At 38.0% G+C, this 21,573-nt stretch overlaps 2 protein-coding genes across 6 annotated transcripts in view; one reads left to right on the forward strand and one right to left on the reverse strand.

The window, feature by feature from the left end:
• Positions 1 to 9,949, reverse strand: part of LOC137495850 (serine/threonine-protein kinase pim-3) — a 62,887-nt gene extending 52,938 nt beyond the window's left edge. The window contains exons 1-9 of one of the 3 annotated variants that reach the window (XM_073953866.1): positions 9,754 to 9,940; positions 9,044 to 9,088; positions 8,743 to 8,913; positions 8,538 to 8,620; positions 8,373 to 8,423; positions 7,924 to 8,296; positions 7,619 to 7,798; positions 7,433 to 7,528; positions 4,180 to 7,337 (exon numbers count right to left, since the gene is read on the reverse strand). In XM_073953866.1, coding sequence (XP_073809967.1) covers positions 7,309 to 7,337; positions 7,433 to 7,528; positions 7,619 to 7,798; positions 7,924 to 8,296; positions 8,373 to 8,423; positions 8,538 to 8,620; positions 8,743 to 8,913; positions 9,044 to 9,088; positions 9,754 to 9,814 — 1,089 coding nt within the window. In that variant the 5' untranslated portion in view covers positions 9,815 to 9,940 and the 3' untranslated portion in view covers positions 4,180 to 7,308. Of the gene's footprint in view, positions 1 to 1,587; positions 2,263 to 4,179; positions 7,338 to 7,432; positions 7,529 to 7,618; positions 7,799 to 7,923; positions 8,297 to 8,372; positions 8,424 to 8,537; positions 8,621 to 8,742; positions 8,914 to 9,043; positions 9,386 to 9,753 lie in introns of those variants that run through there. The other 2 variants (XR_012407760.1, XM_073953867.1) reach the window with 2 other exon arrangements.
• Positions 9,950 to 10,339: 390 nt separating this feature from the next.
• LOC137495941 (serine/threonine-protein kinase pim-3-like) lies at positions 10,340 to 20,810 on the forward strand. 3 transcript variants are annotated; one of them, XM_073953855.1, is made up of 8 exons: positions 10,340 to 10,662; positions 10,793 to 10,963; positions 11,086 to 11,168; positions 11,283 to 11,333; positions 11,410 to 11,782; positions 11,908 to 12,087; positions 12,178 to 12,273; positions 12,369 to 12,617. In XM_073953855.1, the coding sequence occupies exons 1-8, from the start codon at positions 10,635 to 10,637 to the stop codon at positions 12,395 to 12,397; spliced, it is 1,011 nt and encodes a 336-aa protein (XP_073809956.1). In that variant the 5' UTR covers positions 10,340 to 10,634; the 3' UTR covers positions 12,398 to 12,617. The 3 variants fall into 3 exon arrangements, with proteins under 3 accessions (XP_073809956.1, XP_073809957.1, XP_073809955.1); XM_073953856.1 differs by lacking the exons at positions 12,178 to 12,273; positions 12,369 to 12,617 and adding an exon at positions 19,722 to 20,810; XM_073953854.1 differs by having other exon boundaries at positions 11,086 to 11,333; positions 12,369 to 12,611.
• The last annotated feature ends 763 nt before the right edge of the window (positions 20,811 to 21,573 follow it).

Consider the following 21,573-nt stretch of genomic DNA (forward strand, 5'->3'; position numbering starts at 1 on the left):
GCCTTCACCGGTGTGGGCGTCGAAGAGAGTTGAAATCAAGTTAACTTTTTGGTAATGAGCTATGATGTGGTTCGGCAGCAAGCAATCAGAATGTAGAAGTCTGCCGCACGAGAGCAGTCCAGAGAACACAGTCACAGTGAACTTTGGTTCTGACCACAGTTGTTTCCACGGGTTTGATTATTGCGGTCACTGGATTTCCAATTATTTGCAATGTTTTCTCACAGGAACATACATTAAAAAGTTACTGGTGAGTTACTCATGTGAATTAATGTTATATATATTTTTCCTTAAAAAAGCGGGAATCTCAGCACAAAACAGTATTGCTGCTTCAGAATATTTCAGACATATGGACACATTAGATAATTAAGTGCAGCAAAGCCACACCACATGCAACTTGATCTTCCATTGTTAAATAAATTTGATAAAAAGTGTGCAACATTTTCACGCTTGAAAGCATGTTTTATGTGGGAATGTGACTGATATGCTGCAACGGTCCCTTTAAATACAAGATCAATGTAGCGAATTTTGACGCTCTTGCCGCCAAAGGTGAAGGCAGACAGCGTTGTCACCAGGGCACCCAAAGTGACCTTTGACGCTCTTGATGCTTTCGGTGTGAACGTGTAGTAAGAGTCAGCTGTGTTGCACCATGGCTCATTTTCTATATACATGGTGGACTTTGTAAGTGGAAAAACTAAACGCTTCACTAGTGAGAAAACAGTTAGACAAATCATCTGTTCGAGGATGAAGACTGAGCCTCCTCCAGTCGGCCTCTTTAATTTCTCTTTGCTTTACTTTTACTCTTTAACTTTAGCTAACGCTCTGCACAGGACTTTAAACCAGCATTCATCTGGTCAATAGCGTGGCCTATTTCAGTTCCTCAAAATAGCAATGCGCCAACAATACGCCTTAACACACCACATTTTTAGACCAGAACACCCATGAGTCCACAAAGTGGCACAAATGGATTTGCTATTTAAACAACGTGGTGCAAAGCATGAAAATTACAGTTGTGCTGATCTGAAAATAGCAACTAATCACGCCATACACACCTTGCACCTTATTGCGCTGAGTGTGTGATAGGGCCCTTAGGCTTTGATCCTAATTGTGTCATTTTGGTGACTGTTGCTTTGAAGATAATGTGAAATTAAAATATATTTTTTACATGTCAGCGAGTGACAGAATTTGTCTTTAGAAGATATAAAACTGATATAAGCATCCAAAGCTTGCAGTTTCTCACTTTCGTCTAATTGGATCAATGATTTTTTCCCCATCACCTCATACTTCAGTTTCTCATCAAATCTTGATCATTCAAATGCTCTCTAGTATCTAACATAACCCGCCATTTTCAAGACGCTTCCCATTTGCTTTTCATTTGATGCGCTTGAGCTCAACCACCCTCACTGGCAGAGCTGTGATATGTGATATTGATATAAATACAATATTGGCTGATTGTATTTTTGGTCTAATCTTTCCCACCCTCTCTCCATGTTTCAGTTGAGATTACGTCAAACATAGAATTAAAATGCTAAATTGAATCATCCAACTATGATGGAAAGACATTTACTGAAATAAATTCCAACATGCGCATCAAAGAAAGTCATTTAATTTTGTTTTAACAGATTATGAGATAACTAGGAGTGATGGTACAGCATTAGGCAAACAAGTGGACCGACCACAATGTAGAGCATCTGAAATGTTGTTTTGGTCATTCTAAAATCATTCAGCCAAAGTTCATCCTTAGACTGGTTCAGTATTATTATCTCCAGGCGCAAGTCATTTATTATATAAGAGAACGGACCACAGTGTTTTCTCCTACCACAGCAATTTCCCTTTTTCTTTTTTATATTTGGTGCCGGTTTATCAGGAAGTGACCAGTTTTGTTCTCTTAGATGGAAACAGTGCTTTATTCATAAATGTCTTATGCAATATTCCAGTTTTGTGGATAAATCTCTTTGGATGGTAACACAGCTAATGATAACTAGGTGTAAGTCTTCTTGCCGAACACACACTTGTCATCGTGGCTTTAATGTCCTTAGGAGACATCCAAATTCCAACTGCGCCAAGTAAATTAAATAAATAAACTGACCCAAGTGTTTCTAATCCCGCTGAGAGTGGACTGATGGATGTTGAGACAATCCCTCAGATCCTGCTCTTTCTGACCAGCGACAGGTAAACCAGGAACAGGAACCATTGGTCAATCAGTGGAAGGCATTGGCTCTGGTGCGGAGCAGGAGTCTTCATGACAAAAATGATGATCATTACCTGGTAAAGTTAACAGACATTAACATCTCTGGTGTATTTTGTAAATAAAATATGACTTCAGATGAACAACAAATTCCACTGTATCTCACATTTCACAGTTTTATGGTCAAACCTTATTATTATTATTATAAACATTTCTCAAGTAACATCTTATCACAAATATAAAATATATCCCAAGTAAATAACTCAAAAATGAAATTACAAACATGTAAACACTTTAAGGAAATAAACTGTTGTTTTCCCCTTTAAAATACAAATATTACATTTCTTGTATAAAAATTTGTATGAATAAACTTTGTGATCCTTTTTGTTGAAAATATAAAGTAGTGGTGAACAATATATTGTTTGAGCATCGATATCGCAATGTGTGTATTTGCAATAGTCACATTGCAGGATTAATTTTAATAATGATTAAAAGATAAAAATATTATCAAAATTTGACATTATTTATCCAATGATGACCATGTTATTTTACATTTGATTGTCTTGTTTCTGTACTTGAATACTGTTCCACTCCCCAGAAAAGCATAAAGCACTGTTTATTTATTTATTATTGCTTGTAATTTGTTATAATTAATACAGATGAACTGCATAGAAAAAGTCTTTTTCATCCAAGTCGATCTAAATTAATAAAAGCTTTCCAAATATAGCTATTCAAATCATCTGGTGAAATTATATTCCTATCGCAATGTATATCGCAGCAAAAAAAAAAAAAAAAAATGCAATGTCAGATTTTCCAATATCGAGCAGCCCTAATATAAAGCAATTGACAACACTGCCAGAGAGTCTTTCTCAGCCTTACGCATGCTAGACGTGAGCTAACTACACCTACATTTCGAAATATAAACATAATAGAAAACTCTTTTTCAGTACACATTTGATTCCACGGTAATGATATATACATCATACCATCCAGCCCCACTGCATTTATTTATTGCCATATTTATAGCAGAAATAATACCTGGTCATTTATGTCATGGAAACACATATGTATATTTATTATCAGTGTGTTACTGAAATGCAACATGATAATTTATTAACTGTACTCTGTTAGCCCTTACTGTAGTTTATTATAAAGCAGATGTTTGTAAACATGCTTTGTAACCCTTGTCATGAACTGATCAAAGTAACAAATTGTAAACATTTGGAGTAAGATATTGTAACTGAATGTTTAGTGTTTACTTTAGAATGGTTTTCTATGGGAAAGTGCTAAGCATGTAGTTTAGCATCTTGTGCTTGTATTCTAGCAACACTTATTTGCTGTATAAAGCATGTATTATATCAATAAATAATTTGATCTGTGTTTCCATTTCTCTTAAAGGATCATACTGATAGTGAGTGAGTCTCTGTTAATTTTAAAGTCCCCGTTAACTTATGACAAAATTAACCGTATGATTTTGTTAGCTCACATTGCTAGTGTTGTGGTGAACTATTTATCTGTGCATGTCATTAAAAAACAAAACTTGTTTGCCCTTATAATCTTAATTGAAATACAAAAATGCACTTCCTGTTTGTTTTTCTGTTAAATTGTCAGATTACGTACATCTTAGGAATTGGGCATGACTAACATATTTAACCACGCTGCTCCAACTGTCAGTTTTGACACTAAGCAGAAATGGTGAGCAGGATGTGTCTGTTAGGTTGTAATATCTTTGGCCAAACACTTTTCCCAATCTTACTAAATGAAATGCCTACTTTACTACATCCAATCAGCTCGCTGTCATTTAATATTCAGTTTCTCTAAGAACTGCGTCACTATACAAAAAAAAAGTCGCAACTTCAAGTTCATGCAGACGTTAAACATTTTGTTTACTGGAGAAGAAAAAAAGTTTAAGATTTATATTTTATTGAAAACAGTAAAGACTTTTATTTTTTTTACTTTTTATTCAATTTTATTGTTCATTTTCTTTGAAAAGGACAGAATTCTTGTACAGAATATAAACAACCATTTTTAATTATGAAAAACATTTAGATTACTCTTGGCTTGTTTTACTCATTTATATTATATATTTGTTTCATTGCATATTCTCATTTTAAAAACACATACTAGTTTACACTCTGAGCTGGTGTGTGTGCATGTGTGTGTGTGTGTGTGTGTGTGTGTGTGTGTATGTGTGTGTGTGTCTTCAGCTCGTACAGCTTCACACAGAGCCTTACAGATGCAGCAGAGGAAGCTCAGGATCAGGATCTGTTCTCCTCAGTTCCTCTGCCCCTCCTGCTCTCCTTCTACAAATCATTGACAGCGTTTATCTACACTGAACCTGACAATGCAACCCAAGCCATGACTGCTGGATTCAGATAAGTGTAATGTCACTGGCCACCTGTGCAGTGCAACCAGGGATGGCTCTCAAGGTCATCTAAACTGGACCGATCAGCCAGTGCTGCACTGAGACACCAGTGAATCAGCTGACGGCACTCTGTTACACACAACACCGTCTTCAGAAACACACAACAACACACTTCTGCTCGCTCGCCAGGCTATCTCTGAATGTGTCTGAATCTCTTACCTGTTGACAAGCTCCTAGGGAAGGTCAGTCTGCTCTACACACATACGGACAATTTAGCTTACCCAATTCACCTATAGCACATGTCCTTGGACTTTTGGGGGAAACCAGAGCACCTGGAGGAAACTAACGTGAACGAGGGGAGAACATGCAAACTCCACACAGAAATGCCAACTGGCCCAGCCGGGACTCGATCCAGTGACCTTCTTACTGTGAGGCGACAATGCTAACCACGGAGTCACTGTGTTGCCCCAGCGTGTATATCAATTAAGAAAGATGTATACAAGCATTTAAATATCTACTGACTAATTTAACTTTTCTCTTTCGTCAGATGGGTTCAGGTAGTGCCTCTGTCCTGCTGCGCTTCAGGAGAATTCAGCATCACAAGCAAAATGACCACCTTGTGTCATATAACATATATTGACCAATCAGCACGGTTGTCAAGGCAGAATCTCAAGCACAACCAATCATTTTAAATGACATGGTGAATCATTTAAAGACATTTAAATGTTAAGTTCAGAGAACTTACAATATGAATTAAATGTTTGTTGCTGCCTAATGAGTAAGTTAAACACACCTTTGATGCCAAAACTTGGTATTTTTATTAATGAAAAGTTATATTATCCGCTTAGGGCCCCAAGAAAGTCTGGAGGCAGACAATAAATACTAATAATGTAATTTCCTGTCATATTTTGTAGGATAAGGCTTTAACAAATACATTTTACCTTAAATAGCATGTGTGCAATTGTGTCCCCCCACCCCCAATCATGGATCAGTCCAGCAGTCAAATCAGATGAAAATTTAGTTTCAGAAAACAAATAGTTTGTTCATTAATTTTAGTTGTGAACTCATTTTAAGCAAACAAATCTTTAAAATGTAGAGATTGTGTTAAGATAAAAATATAGAAAGCAAGACAGAGTGATATAAGATAAAGACAGCTAAATAAATAAGCAAATATGAAAAGTGCTTATTACTGTAAGACTTCCGGGTCTCATGACTCGAATTGCTTAGGGCCCCCAAATCACCTAATCCAGCCCTGCTCATAACAAACAATCATCATGATCACGGTACAAAGTGTAGAGTAAACAATGTTATTAACACTATGAGCTGTATTTGTTAAAATAAATGTTAAATTATTGTGTGTTTCATTAGACAAACTGTTGAGATGATGAAAAACACGCAGTCTTATACGTTTTAGTTAAATTGTGATTCTCTCTGCTGAACATTGCCCCCCTGTGTTGTCTATGATCACTTACTGAGGAGAGACGTGACCCTGCACCACAAAAGCACTTTTTTACTTCTTTTGGTTTGAGCACATGCTTTTTAAAATGATTGAGTTGTTGAAACTTTGACCTACACATGAAAAAAACATATTGTTTAAATAAAGTTATTTTTTAAATTATAATTGTATTCTAACCTGAAACTGAAGATCGTCCTAAAAAGAGATTTATTGCGCTATATTGGGATAATTTGCAATTTGATGTGCACAAAAGAAGAAAAACACAGTAGTGTTTACTTTAAATTCTCGTAAGAAGTTTAGTATTTGTATTTTTTCTAACTTTGAATTGAAGATTAAATCAAAAAACTATTCAGCACTCTTCAATGTTGAAAATTTTGTAGTTCAATGTCCACAAAAACACAATATTGTTCATTTCAAATTCTCATAGAAACTTTTCTTTTTTACTTAAATTGAAGATCACTCAAAATAAAAAAACATTTGTTAAATATCAGCATGCGTGTATGGACATTTACTGAGTTTATTATCGACAGATCTGTGTTTAAGTAAAACAATTCGGCTAGTTTAGATTTTTATGTTTTAAATTCAGACATCAAATTTTGCAAATAAAGTTTTGGTCTAGTTAGTTCAGCACACTACAGACAGCATGATCATATCTGACTGAACAGAGTCTCCTAATTCCTCCAGTGTCTGTGTTCATTCATTCATTCATTTTCCTTCAGCTTAGTCCCTTTATTCATCAGGGGTCGCCACAGGGGAATGAACCGCCAAAATATCCAGCATATGTTTTACACAGCAGATGCCCATCCAGCTGCAACCCGGTACTGAGAAACATCCACACACTCTCACATGCACAAACACACTATGGCCAATTTAGTTTATTCAATTCACATAAACCACATGTCATTGGACTGTGGGGGAAACCCATGCCAACACATGGAGAACATTCAAACTCCACACAGAAATGTCAACTGGCCCTGCTGGTACTCGAACCAGCGACCTTCTTGCTGTGAGGTTACAGTGCTAACCACTGAGTCACTGTGCTGCCCTTGGTTTGAACATTTACATTTTAGTGAAACCAGTAAAGACAAGAAAACTGCTGTAATTGCGTATAAAATAACTTTATTGTTTATGATTTATTTAACACCTTCCCCTGTTTTTCTCTAAGTGGTCTAGAAACTGTACATTTGTCTACTGTAGACTAGCTTGTATGTGTGTGTGTGTGTGTGTGTCTTCAGCTCGTACAGCTTCACACAGAGCCTCACAGATGCAGCAGAGGAAGCTCAGGATCAGGATCTGTTCTCCTCAGTTCCTCTGCCCCTCCTGCTCTCCTTCTACAAATCATTGACAGCGTTTATCTACACTGAACCTGACAATGCAACCCAAGCCATGACTGCTGGATTCAGATAAGTGTAATGTCACTGGCCACCTGTGCAGTGCAACCAGGGATGGCTCTCAATGTCAGCTAAACTGGGTCGATCAGCCGGTGCTGCACTGAGACACCAGCGAATCAGCTGACGGCACTCTGTTACACACAACACCGTCTTCAGAAACACGCAACAACACACTTCTGCTCGCTCGCCAGGCTATCTCTGAATGTGTCTGAATCTCTTACCTGTTGACAAGCTCCTAGGGAAGGTCAGTCTGCTTCTGGACGTGACCCTCTGTGCGCCTCTGAATGGGAAACGGTCACACAGGATGTTGTAGAGCGTCACTCCTACTGACCAGACTGTAGCTGGAGTCGCATGGTAGCGATGTCTACGAAACCACTCGGGAGGAGCGTATGCAGGAGTGCCTGAGAGACATAAGAAGACCACAAACATCTGCTCAACATGCTCCAGTACAGACAAATTCCCTTTAGTGGATCAGCAGAAGTTCACAAACATCAACAGAACGTTTCCTTCTGTAACTCAAACTCACCTGCAAAGTATTTGTAGGCCGAGCGCTTCAGCACATCTCCACAGCCGAAGTCCAGCAGCTTGATGTCCTGGGACTCTGTGGAGATCAGCAGGTTTTCTGGTTTGACGTCCCGGTGCAGGACGCCGCGGCTCTCGCAGTGTTTTAGGGCCGCAATCAGCTGCACCAGCACTTTCTTTGCAAGACGCTCATCCAGACAGCCGTTCTCCTCACAGAAGCTCTGGAGATCTTGGCAAGGATCCGGTCGCTCCAGGATCAGGATGTAGCGTCTGGGACGGTCAAACCAGTCCAGCAGCTGCAGGACACTGGGGCAGGCAGGAGCTGATGTGACACGGGTCATCAATGCCACCTCCAGCGGCAGCCGACCCTGACCATCCTGCAGGACAAACCCTCCATTATATCCAGAACTCAATCAAACACAGCAAACACAACAGATTCACATCAAAACATACAACTTTCAGTCGCTCTGGGGTCCGGTCCTTCGACACAAACTTGATGGCCACCTGCAGACAGGAAAAGCAGAGTAAATCACACCTGCCTGATTGTGACACATGACATTTACTGACAGCAACATTTCTAAAGCATGTCTGAACAAAGGAGGGAAGAAAATCTCTTACTGGCAGTCCATCAGACCTGCGCATCCCAGCAAACACAGAGCCGAATCCACCTCGTCCCAGCAACGGGCCCTTCAGGTACAAGTCTGCAACACAGAAGAGCACAAGAAATGAAGAAAAGAGAGAAAGAGAAAACATGCTGCGGTCTCTTCAATGACAAATCATTTCCTAACTGAGCCATAAGATCTAGAAGATGAGCTGTGCTGACCTCTGCGAGAGCGTTTGGCTGGTCTGCTGGACGAGGTGGACAGTGTTTGCTGGTTGCTGCTCTGCCTTTTCCTCTTGCTGTTCCTCTGGTCTGTGGATGCAGAATCAGCCAAATGTGAAGGCAGAGGAGCCAAAAAACCAGGAAGCTCAGTGGTGCCGTCCCGTGTATCTTCTGTGCATCAAAACATTTTGAATGAATCTTTTTTGTTAACTTCTGTAATCCTTTTCATATTAGTCAAACATCATACAGCATCATACAGTGATATACAATGACAAACAAATGAAAGATTAAAAACACTCACCTCCTCTTTCTTCACCCATGTGGGACATGGACAATCTCCTCCAACCTGCAATAAAACAGACAAATACAGACAAATATGAAAATAAATGTAAAACAAAGTAAAGAAGAAGAAGAAGGAGAAGAAGAAGAAGAAGAAGAAGAAGAAGAAGAAGAAGAAGGAATGAAAAAAGAGCAACAAAAATGTGTTTAAAAAAATAATCAGAAAAATAACTAAAATAAAGATGATTGGAGAAATTGTGCTCTTTAAAATAAGTCTTTTTCTCTCAGAAATCCTCCAACAGCTTCAGAAATCTCAGGAATCGCACAGAAATGCTCTGCAAAGTCGCCTCGTCTCTCAACCAACAGATTGCGATGGGTTTGATTGTTTTTATATGCGGTCAGAAATCATACAATAACACGCGTTGCTATAGCAACTAACATTGGCGTGACCTTGCGTGCCTGAGATATTTTTTTATTTTCATAAATATAATTCATGCAGTTATTCGATTTCCTAAATCTTAATTATTAATAATAATAATTAATTAAAAGCTCTTGTTATAAAATTAAATAACTATCATTTTAATAGGCCTATCAGCTTTCAGTAAAACTTGATAGCGTCACCACCGACATTAGCAGCAGAGAAATCTTTAACGAAAATCACACAGAAATTCAAGAATAAAGTTTTTAATAAACATTACCAAACAAACGAGCTCTTCTATAAATGTAACTTACCATAATGAAGAAGTGGACAAGGATGAAATTGTTCTCCATTCGGGAGATGTACAGGAATCATAAACTGTTTTCAGAAAAATTATTGTATTATTTTCTGAGGAACACATTTCTAGGAGTTTATTTACGCTAAATTTCATGTTATTGCCGAATCACGCTGAAGCAGGGCATTAAGAAAGGTCATGTGACTGACGTCCCTGACGTCACTCCTTGCGTAGTAAATGTATGGCCAACGCACAATTTAGGTATATTAATGAATTATATTTTTAAATAAAATAAATTGTATAATAAACAACAATAATATTAAATTAAATAAGGCTTTTAGTATTTCATTTCATTTAATTTCGATAGCTTAATCAGTGTATGGTGATGACGCAGTATTGATGAAAGCTGATTGGCCTATTGAAAATTACCCCGGAAATAAAATTTTTATACATTTTTAATTTAATAACAAGAGCTTTTAATTAGAACTAATCGGATTTATACCCCTTTTTGGCTATTTGTATTTTACAATTTTAGTTGCTATAGCAACACGTGTTATGATATGAATTCTGACTGCATATAAAAACAATCAAACCCATCGCAATCTGTTGGTTGAGAGACGAGGCGACTTTGCAGAGCATTTCTGTGCGATTCCTGAGATTTCTGAAGCTGTTGGAGGATTTCTGAGAGAAAAAGACTTATTTTAAAGAGCACAATTTCTTTAATCATCTTTATTTTAGTTATTTTTCTGATTATTTTTTTAATACAATTTTGTTGCTGTTTTTTCATTCCTTCTTCTTCTTCTTCTTCTTCTCCTTCTTCTTCTTCTTTACTTTGTTTTACATTTATTTTCATATTTGTCTGTATTTGTCTGTTTTATTGCAGGTTGGAGGAGATTGTCCATGTCCCACATGGGTGAAGAAAGAGGAGGTGAGTGTTTTTAATCTTTCATTTGTTTGTCATTGTATATCACTGTATGATGCTGTATGGTGTTTTACTAATATGAAAAGGATTACAGAAGTTAACAAAAAAGATTCATTAAAAATGTTTTGATATACAGAAGATACACGGGACTGCACCACTGAGCTTCCTGGTTTTTTGGCTCCTCTGCCTTCACATTTGGCTGATTCTGCATCCACAGACCAGAGGAACAGCAAGAGGAAAAGGCAGAGCAGCAGCCAGCAAACGGCGTCCACCTCGTCCAGCAGACCAGCCAAACGCTCTCGCAGAGGTCAGCACAGCTCATCTTCTAGATCTTATGGCTCAGTTAGGAAATGATTTGTCATTGAAGAGACCGCAGCATGTTTTCTCTTTCTCTCTTTTCTTCATTTCTTGTGCTCTTCTGTGTTGCAGACTTGTACCTGAAGGGCCCGTTGCTGGGACGAGGTGGATTCGGCTCTGTGTTTGCTGGGATGCGCAGGTCTGATGGACTGCCAGTAAGAGATTTTCTTCCCTCCTTTGTTCAGACATGCTTTAGAAATGTTGCTGTCAGTAAATGTCATGTGTCACAATCAGGCAGGTGTGATTTACTCTGCTTTTCCTGTCTGCAGGTGGCCATCAAGTACGTGTCGAAGGACCGAACCCCCGAGCGACTGAAAGTTGTATGTTTTGATGTGAATCTGTTGTGTTTGCCATGTGTGATTCAGTTCTGGATATAATGGAGGGTTTGTCCTGCAGGATGGTCAGGGTCGGCTGCCGCTGGAGGTGGCATTGATGACCCGTGTCACGTCAGCTCCTGCCTGCCCCAGTGTCCTGCAGCTGCTGGACTGGTTTGACCGTCCCAGACGCTACATCCTGATCCTGGAGCGACCGGATCCTTGCCAAGATCTCCAGAGCTTCTGTGAGGAGAACGGCTGTCTGGATGAGCGTCTGGCCAAGAAAGTGCTGGTGCAGCTGATCGAGGCCCTAAAACACTGCGAGAGCCGCGGCGTCCTGCACCGGGACGTCAAACCAGAAAACCTGCTGATCTCCACAGAGTCCCAGGACATCAAGCTGCTGGACTTCGGCTGTGGAGATCTGCTGAAGCGCTCGGCCTACAAATACTTTGCAGGTGAGTTTGAGTTACAGAAGGAAACGTTCTGTTGATGTTTGTGAACTTCTGCTGATCCACTAAAGGGAATTTGTCTGTACTGGAGCATGTTGAGCAGATGTTTGTGGTCTTCTTATGTCTCTCAGGCACTCCTGCATACGCTCCTCCTGAGTGGTTTCGTAGACATCGCTACCATGCGACTCCAGCTACAGTCTGGTCAGTAGGAGTGACGCTCTACAACATCCTGTGTGACCGTTTCCCATTCAGAGGCGCACAGAGGGTCACGTCCAGAAGCAGACTGACCTTCCCTAGGAGCTTGTCAACAGGTAAGAGATTCAGACACATTCAGAGATAGCCTGGCGAGCGAGCAGAAGTGTGTTGTTGTGTGGTTCTGAAGACGGTGTTGTGTGTAACAGAGTGCCGTCAGCTGATTCGCTGGTGTCTCAGTGCAGCACCGGCTGATCGACCCAGTTTAGCTGACATTGAGAGCCATCCCTGGTTGCACTGCACAGGTGGCCAGTGACATTACACTTATCTGAATCCAGCAGTCATGGCTTGGGTTGCATTGTCAGGTTCAGTGTAGATAAACGCTGTCAATGATTTGTAGAAGGAGAGCAGGAGGGGCAGAGGAACTGAGGAGAACAGATCCTGATCCTGAGCTTCCTCTGCTGCATCTGTGAGGCTCTGTGTGAAGCTGTACGAGCTGAAGACACACACACACACACACACACACACACACACACACACACACAAGCTAGTTTACAGTAGACAAATGTAGTTTCTAGACCACTTAGAGAAAAACGGGGACAGATGTTAAATAAATCATGAACAATAAAGTTATTTTATACGCAATTACAGCAGTTTTTTTTTTCTTTACTGGTTTCACTAAAATGTAAATGTTTAAACCTAGGGCAGCACGGTGACTTAGTGGTTTGCACTGTAACCTCACAGCAAGGTTCACTGTGTAAAACATATGCTGGATATTTTGGCGGTTCATTCCCCTGTGGCGACCCCTGATGAATAAAGGGACTAAGCTGAAGGAAAATGAATGAATGAACACAGACACTGGAGGAATTAGGAGACTCTGTTCAGTCAGATATGATCATGCTGTCTGTAGTGTGCTGAACTAACTAGACCAAAACTTTATTTGCAATATTTGATTTCTGAATTTAAAACATAAAAATCTAAACTAGCCGAATTGTTTTACTTCAACACAGATCTGTCGATAATAAACTCAGTAAATGTCCATACACGCATGCTGATATTTAACAAATGTTTTTTTTATTTTGAGTGATCTTCAATTTAAGTAAAAAAGAAAAGTTTCTATGAGAATTTGAAATGAACAATATTGTGTTTTTGTGGACATTGAACTACAAAATTTTCAACATTGAAGCGTGCTGAATAGTTTTTTGATATAATCTTCAATTCAAAGTTAGAAAAAAATACAAATACTAAACTTCTTACGAGAATTTAAAGTAAACACTACTGTGTTTTTCTTCTTTTGTGCACATCAAATTGCAAATTATCCCAATATAGCGCAATAAATCTCTTTTTAGGACGATCTTCAGTTTCAGGTTAGAATACAATTATAATTTTAAAAAAATAATTTAAAATGTACATTTTGTTTTTTTCATGTGTAGCTCAAAGTTTCAACAGCTCAATCATTTTAAAAAGCATGTGCTCAAACTAAAAGAAGTAAAAAAGTGCTTTTGTGGTGCAAGGTCACGTCTCTCCTCAGTAAGTGATCATAGACAACACAAGGGGGCAATGTTCAGCACAGAGAATCACAATTTAACTAAAACGTATAAGACTGCGTGTTTTTTTTATCATCTCAACAGTTTGTCTAATGAAACACACAATAATTTAACATTTATTTTAACAAATACAGCTCATAGTGTTAATAACATTGTTTACTCTACACTTTGTACCGTGATCATGATGATTGTTTGTTATGAGCAGGGCCGGATTTAGTGATTTGGGGGCCCTAAGCAATTCGAGTCATGAGACCCAGAAGTCTTACAGTAATTAGCACTTTTCATATTTCCTTATTTATTTAGCTGTCTTTATCTTATATCACTCTGTCTTGCTTTCTATATTTTTACCTTTACACAATCTCTACATTTTAAAAGATTTGTTTGCTTAAAATGAGTTCACAACTAAAAATAATGAAGAAACTATTTGTTTTCTAAAACTAAATTTTCATCTGATTTGACTGCTGGACTGATCCATGATTGGGGGTGGGGGGACACAATTGCACACATACTAATTAAGGTAAAATGTATTTGTTAGAGCCTTGTCCTACAAAATATGACAGGAAATGACTTTATTAGTATTTATTGTCTGCCTCCAGACTTCCTTGGGGCCCTAAGCGACTGCTCTCTGAACTTAACATTTAAAATTCTTTAAATGATTCACCATGTCTCTGTTTAAAATGATTGGTTGTGCTTGAGATTCTGCCTTGACAACCGCACTGATTGGTCAATATATGTTATTTGACTCAAGGTGGTCATTTTGCTTGTGATGCTGAATTCTCCTGAAGCGCAGCAGGACAAAGGCACTACCTGAACCCATCTGACGAAAGAGAAAAGTTAAATTAGTCAGTAGATATTTAAATGCTGATATATTTTTTTCTTAATTGATATACACGCTGGGGCAACACAGTGACTCCGGGGTTAGCATTGTCGCCTCACAGTAAGAAGGTCGCTGGTTCAAGTCCCGGCTGGGCCAGTTGGCATTTCTGTGTGGAGTTTGCATGTTCTCCCCTTGTTCACGTTGGTTTCCTCCAGGTGCTCCAGTTTCCCCCACAAGTCCAAGGACATGCGCTATAGGTGAATTGGGTAAGCTAAATTGTCCGTATGTGTATATGTCCTGGTCCTCCAGGTTGAGGGTTGATCGTTGGGCTAACAACCCACCTCGTAAACATATTCAAGTATAAATCACTGACACAGAAAACAAACAAAACCTACGTGAGACCAAGAGACTTTATTGAAAGAAAAATCATGAAATGAAGTCATACAATGCGTCATTCAGCAGCAATCATCACTTAAAGATTGTAGTCAGTTCTTGTTTTCTTAGACCTAAAATAAATGATTATCTTTGCAAAACGCATGATCTATTTTGTATATGGTGACATAACCTGTTATATGATGTTATACTGGATAAAGACTGCCAAGGGTGTTAAGACATTCAGAATAACACTATTTCAGACTCAGAATCTGGACATGATTATACATTTATAAGTCACTGGAGCACAATTAACTGTCTTTAGAAATAGAAATGACAGAAGCAAATACATATTCATTTTTTACCTTCATAAGTATCCTTGCAATGACGTGAAAATGAGATCGCAATGAAAAAAAGAGAATTTATGTCATATTATTAATCACATAAAATCTTACAGCAGTCAACACTGAAATCCATACATAATACATTACGTTTGAATGAATCCCATTTCTGTGATATAAATAATAAACATTCTGAACAGAGAACTGTAACATTGAGCAAATACAGCAGAGATACAATAGAACAATAGAAGCTTAACAGCAAATGACCTGTTAAAAAGTCAAAACATTACATTCAAATCAGCTTCTGTTACTTGCTGCTTTACTTTAATCACAGTTGCGTTGCTCTAAAGGTTCAGTTCTTAAATGATTAAATGAATCTTTCTTAAGTATGTCTTGACGAATGTGACACCGTCACACTTTCAGATCTCCAAGTCAATGCAGCACATCACAGTAATAAACAAAGATGTAAACAAAGTACATTGCTTTATGAACTATTACAATTACTTGAAGCACAGTCAACATTAATGAAGTCGAGCCAAGTAAAAATGTCAAAGATTAAACAATCAGGCCCTTCTGAAGGCTGAAATAAATCATTAAACACTGACTATCATCTGGTTTGTAATCAACAACTATTTTCAGACCAAAGAATATCATGCGCTGAATGAAACAAACTGTGTTACTAAGAATAAATCAAGAATAAATGTCACCTTCAAATGTAAAACATCATTTTGTTTCCTATAAAAAACGATTAGTTACTTTAATGAAGGGATCAAAACCGCTGCCTTAAAAGTGACCAATTGACTTCCCTTAAAAATATGAGGACCTATTAAGTTGACTTAACTTACCTATTTATAGTCGACTAATTGCTTTTTACAGCTTAATTAAAATGATATTTTATTTTCTCAAAATCACAACATTCATGACTGCCCGTTTCGCCACTTACAAATTTAAAATGAAGCATATTTTCATACAATTTATTGCTCACATTACATGTATGATAACTTAAATACATTTGAATATACTGTATAATATGAATAAAACAATTAGTTTGAAATAAATAAGAGTAATAACCGCTAGACATTCAGCATGCTAAGTTTCTGTGCTATAACTCTAAACTAGATTTAATTAAGAAGACGATGCATCATATTCTTGAACACAGACACGATTCCAAAACTGCCTAAATAATGCTTATTAGAATAATTTCAATGCAGACAATAGTAAATACAGTATATGCACAGAGATTTGTTTGTTTTGTGATGGAATGATTGATTTTAATCGGGTGAATTACAGTAAATGCGATTCAGTAATCCTGAGAAACAATCTTCAGACTATATCCCAGATCAAGAGAATTGATGAGGCCCAAATAGTTCAAAGAGAGAGCAGAACATCTTCGATAAATAGAGCATAATGTGACTTCAGGAGGTGGTCATGGTTGAAGGGTCCGTCCACATGGCTGCCACATCTCTGAACCTGCACAGTAGAAAAAACACAGTTAAGCACGTAGAGCATAATGATCAGTGACTGACAAATAAGAGTGTTCACAGTCAAGAAAAGCCATTTTAAACACTCAATTATTACACTCCTCTGATTTTAGGTATGTAATGTCAGTTTTAATCCCATCCCCCACCTTTTTTATGAGAAACATTTGTAAGAATTGAAATATTACAAATATTTTTGATGTCTTTGACAATTCAAAACATGAGCTGAAAACAGGGCCAATGGACTCCCACCAGGGGGGAATGCGGGAAAAACCAGTTCCTGCTGCATTTGCATCTGAGTATGCTGAAACTCAGCTTCATCCCCCCAACTCGCGCATATGGTCATTTCAATGTTTGAATGTTCTAGATTAACCAAACTGACTTTAACTATCATGTTTGATATCATTTGAAATGTCTCAGTGCGATTGGTACAATGGTCTCATTCTCTCAGAAATAGACATAAAACAATAAATATATAACTTCAAGCATCTTTTGAACCACTGTGAAGGGTGTGACTTTTCCCTAAGTGTGAATGCCTTTTGTTATTCACACCCCCTTCCTTGAGGGAATTGTTGGATTATTTAAGGTAAGGTCTGAGAAAGATTCAGGGCGATTCTGCCTACCCAGATCAGCCCATAACATGGAGCCTAGGCTCCACGTTATGTAAAATTTACACGTTATGTAAAAAGTCAGGAATGCATCTTTTAATCTTGGATTTATCTTTGATAATTTGATGTTTTGTATTGATCGTTTATGAATTGACTGATTGAATTTGGCATAATACATTTACCTGACTAATAAATTATGTTTTGAATTATTCAAATAGTCCTTGTGTTATTATCACTGATAAATGTTGTTGTCCATAGCACTACAAGCCACTGTACAGGTTAGTAACGGACTAAAACATGTTAGACGGAGCAGCGTGGCACGCTATACAATGTTGTTAGAGATCCGACTAATAAATTGGCATTATTTCATGTATACGTAGACTGCAAAAGGCCAACTATGGGTTTTCTATTTAGAACAACAAAATATTGTTGAAACTAATTTAAATGTGGATATTTAGGCCTTCATCTACAAACTTATAATCCTGTGCGATTATTATTAAAATACTTTGTCTTGATTAAGTAGATAACAGATCTATGGGGACCACATAAAAATCTCCTAAATTGAGTAAGTAGAGTTCTGCCTTCTTAGGAGAGTGGTTAATCGCCTCTGTTTAATGACCAAGACTGACAAGCTTGTATTAAGAGATTGTATACCCGGCCGGTGCAAGACTCGAGATGCTATAGGAATCTGAGTAAATGAGAATAAGGTATAATAACAAATTAAAAGAATATTCAATCATAATCTAAATTAATGTGAACGGAAACAAAATAACCTTCTCAATGTTTTATAATTGGAGTCAGATAAAACGAGGATAAATATATTAATATTCTAAACCACCTCATACTAAAATTGGAGTCAGATATGAGCTAAGTTTAATATAGATCATTTAATATAGAACATTGTGCACTGGAAAGACCGAACATGCAGTGAACCTTCGTCCACCAGTGGATACCGTCATTGGACCAACTGGCTGGACCTTACACATTATTTTTAACAAAATGAAAATGTCGTAAATATAAGATTCAGTGCTTCCCACAGCTATAGGAGAGCTCTAAAATCTGCCAGGACTGAGCACCTCCACAAACCGATAGAAAATAATCATAACAGTCTTAGATTTTTATTTAACACCATTGCTAAATTAACAAATAATCAGTCATCTTTGGAACAAAATGTCCCACCGCAAATTAGTAGTGATGATTTTTTTAGTGATGAAATAAAAGCCTTCAGACAGAAAATAGCAGACGCTAAACTTTCTGCACCGCCTTATACTTCTCAACATTCCACTGAATCTAGATAATTTACAGTGCTTCAAAATCACAGAACAGGAAGGACGAGCTAGATAAAATGATAAATGGTTCTAAACCAGCTAAATGCATGTTGGACCCAATTCCAACAAAATTAGTGAAAGAGCTGCTGCCTGTAATAGTAGAAGCTCTTCTTAATTAAACAGTTTTCAATAAATGAGTTAAATGCAGCTTTATGTGCTGTTTGGGCTCATTAAACTATTGTAGACATGGTGTGAACTACTCTTTCATTCACTGTAACTGATCTCCAGAAAATCTAGAAACAGGGACTCAGCAGCTGGTCTAAAACGGGATGGGGAGCAGATCAAATCAAATTATATGTATTACCTAAAGACTAAATGAAGAAAATATATATATGGAGCGGTACAGGAGCGGGAGTCATTTTAAATAGGAGCGGGATGGGACAGGATCATTTTTTAAACTTTGGTCTGGGAGTGGGACGGGAAAAGATTTCTTTCTGTGGGAGTGGGAACGGGACAGAATTGAAAATTCCCTCCCATGTCATCCTCTATTCCAGACACGGCTGTGTCTTTTGTCTGACAAAAGCCGAAAAAAGACTTTTGTACTAAACCTGTAATGGCAGTTTCTGTTTCTACTAATAAGCACTGCCCACTAACTTGTGTATTTAACTGAGTGTCAGCTGCAGTAGTTGAGAGATTTTCTTGATGAATCACAGCAACGGCGAGTTCTTATTAAAGGATTCTGCTCTGAAGATACCCGAAAAATCCTGCTGGTTTGTCTCGTCTTTAAATTCACAACATATTCATGAAGAAAAAGTCAGTCACAGAGATATTACAGATGATACATTTGTAAATAATGTTCACTTTGTTGCACAGAGAAAGATTCCTTTGCTTCATAAGACCTCAGTGCATCGTCAGGACTTGAGTGTATCGTTACACCCCTATCTTTGATACAGTTTCCCCAAAAACTGGCTCTCAAAGTTCATGAGTACTGGCCTGTGAACTGGCATCCACACCTATTAACAGAACAAATGCAGGAGAACTGAGAAATACAGAGAACATTGAACACAACATTAAGCTTGGTTAAACTGTGCAACTGTCCAAATCTGTTATAAAACACAAATAAATCTAATGGAGAATTTCCTGATTTACAGTAAAATACTGTTCATTTTTTCAAAGCGACTGACATTCCAGGAGTTTCTAATGGCACTTCACATTTAACTTTTTATTCACTTTTATTTACTGATTGTTTTTAATTGTTCTTATTATAAACAGGTTCATGTTAAATTCTGTTATTAATTTTAGGTTTTTGTTGCATGTCTCAGGGATGTCAATGGGAAGCACCAAGGAATGTCATGCAGCTCACACTCCCAGGAAAGTGCCAACTTCACCCTAAAGTACTCCAGCTGATACGGGGGTATTGGAGAAACTCAGGTTTACCTGTTTGCTTTAGCCAAGACCGGCCACTGCTCCGCTCAGCACAGATGCACTGGCTCACTGCTGGCTTCGGACATGTGTATCAGGCAAGTTTGCGTTTCCCTAGTGAGTCTTCTTGTACAGACCCTGGGCAAGGTCAGGGAGGACGAGGAGCAGATCTTGCTGGTTGCACCACACTGGCCCACCCAGACCTGGTTTCCAGAACTCACACTCCTCGGGACAGACCCTCCCTGACAGATTCTCCTGAGGAAGGACCTTCTTTCTCAAGGAGGTTTTCTATCTGGCACTTACGTCCAGATCAGAAAAAGGAGAAGGTAGTTGGAATTTTTATAGATTTAAAGAAGGCATTTGATACAATAAATGATAATATATTGGTAAATAAATAGATAACTTACATTCAAGCACATTCAGGGCAGCACGATCATGAGAGATGTAATTCATTGTTAGTATTATTGTCATCATTAATATTTAATAATGATTAGACATACATTTTGGAATTATTGCACACAAATATCAATAAGTCATCTCGGCATTATTAGATAGTTGTTTCTGGTTTTTGTTAGTCCTAATTGATGTTGTTTTCAAATACAATCAATCCCTTAAAATACAAAAAAGTCATTAGACTGATGGAAAATGTGGGCTATTTGGAGCATACAAATCCTTTATAAATAAAACGAGAAAGGTATGATGACATTTTAATTATTTGCAGTGTATTTTTTACAAATGGAATCAAACATATAATTTGTCAAAGATGCCAAAAGGATAAAATATATTTTATGAAAAAGAAGAGATCAGTGAAAGAAGAAATCAGTTTAAGTAATAGACGAATGATGTGTGTGGTAATGAAGTGGGAAAATAATAAGCTTGTGCTTCATCCCACTCCATTTTCCACCATGTTGAAATGTATTTTTTGTTAATAATGTTTTATGTGTGATATTTCTGTTTGAAAATAAATAAATCAAATCAAATCTCTGAAACCTTCATGTGTGATCTATAGACATGACATAGAAACCTTAAGTGACCTGCCAGCATCGGTAGCTGACCTCTCATGACCTTTTGAGATCACTCTGTGGTCCTCTGCGCACTGCAAAGAGAGCCGCTTGATTCAGTATCTTTAAGTTTTCTTTTCTTGAAGACAGCTCTGCTCATCACACTGGCTTCTATTAACAGAGTCCGGGACCTGGAGGCATTTTCTGTCAGCAAATCATGCTTGGAATTTGGGCCAGCTAACTCTCACATAGTCTTGAGACTCTGGCCTGGCTATGTGCCCAAGGTTCCTACCACTCCATTTCCAGATAAGGTAGTGAGACTTCAACCATTGACCCTGGAGGAGGCTTACTTAACCCCTCCATTGCTGTGATCAGGTCGCACACTGGGTGTTTACGTGGCCCAAACAGAGCATTCTCTAGTCTGTTTTTTTTCTTTTTCTTTTTGTTTTATTTTGCTTTGTGTCTGTTTTGGCAGTCGGCAGAAGGAAAGTGCCATATCCAAGCAGAGGCTGGCACACTGGGTTGTGGATGCCATCACCCTTGTGTATCATACCCAAATCAAGGTGTGTCCTCAGGGATAAGTGCACACTCAGCTAGAAGTCTCGCATCCTCCTGGGCATTAGCAAGCAGAGCCTCTCTAACAGACAACTGTAGAGCTGCGGGCTGGGCAACACTTAAAACATTTGTGAGATGATTTGAAACTATTTAAAATTATTTATTTTTTTCACATTGTCATTATGGGGTATTGTGT

The sequence above is a fragment of the Danio rerio genome, chromosome 6 (genome assembly GCF_049306965.1).
Source record: "Danio rerio strain Tuebingen ecotype United States chromosome 6, GRCz12tu, whole genome shotgun sequence".
NCBI lineage: Eukaryota > Metazoa > Chordata > Actinopteri > Cypriniformes > Danionidae > Danio > Danio rerio.

Coding starts and splice junctions, on each gene's coding strand:
- LOC137495941 (XM_073953854.1), top strand. CDS start 10,635: ATGTCCCACATGGGTGAAGAAAGAGGAG. Junction 10,663..10,792: donor CATGGGTGAAGAAAGAGGAG/GTGAGTGTTTTT, acceptor TTTGATATACAG/AAGATACACGGGACTGCACC. Junction 11,783..11,907: donor GGCCTACAAATACTTTGCAG/GTGAGTTTGAGT, acceptor TATGTCTCTCAG/GCACTCCTGCATACGCTCCT.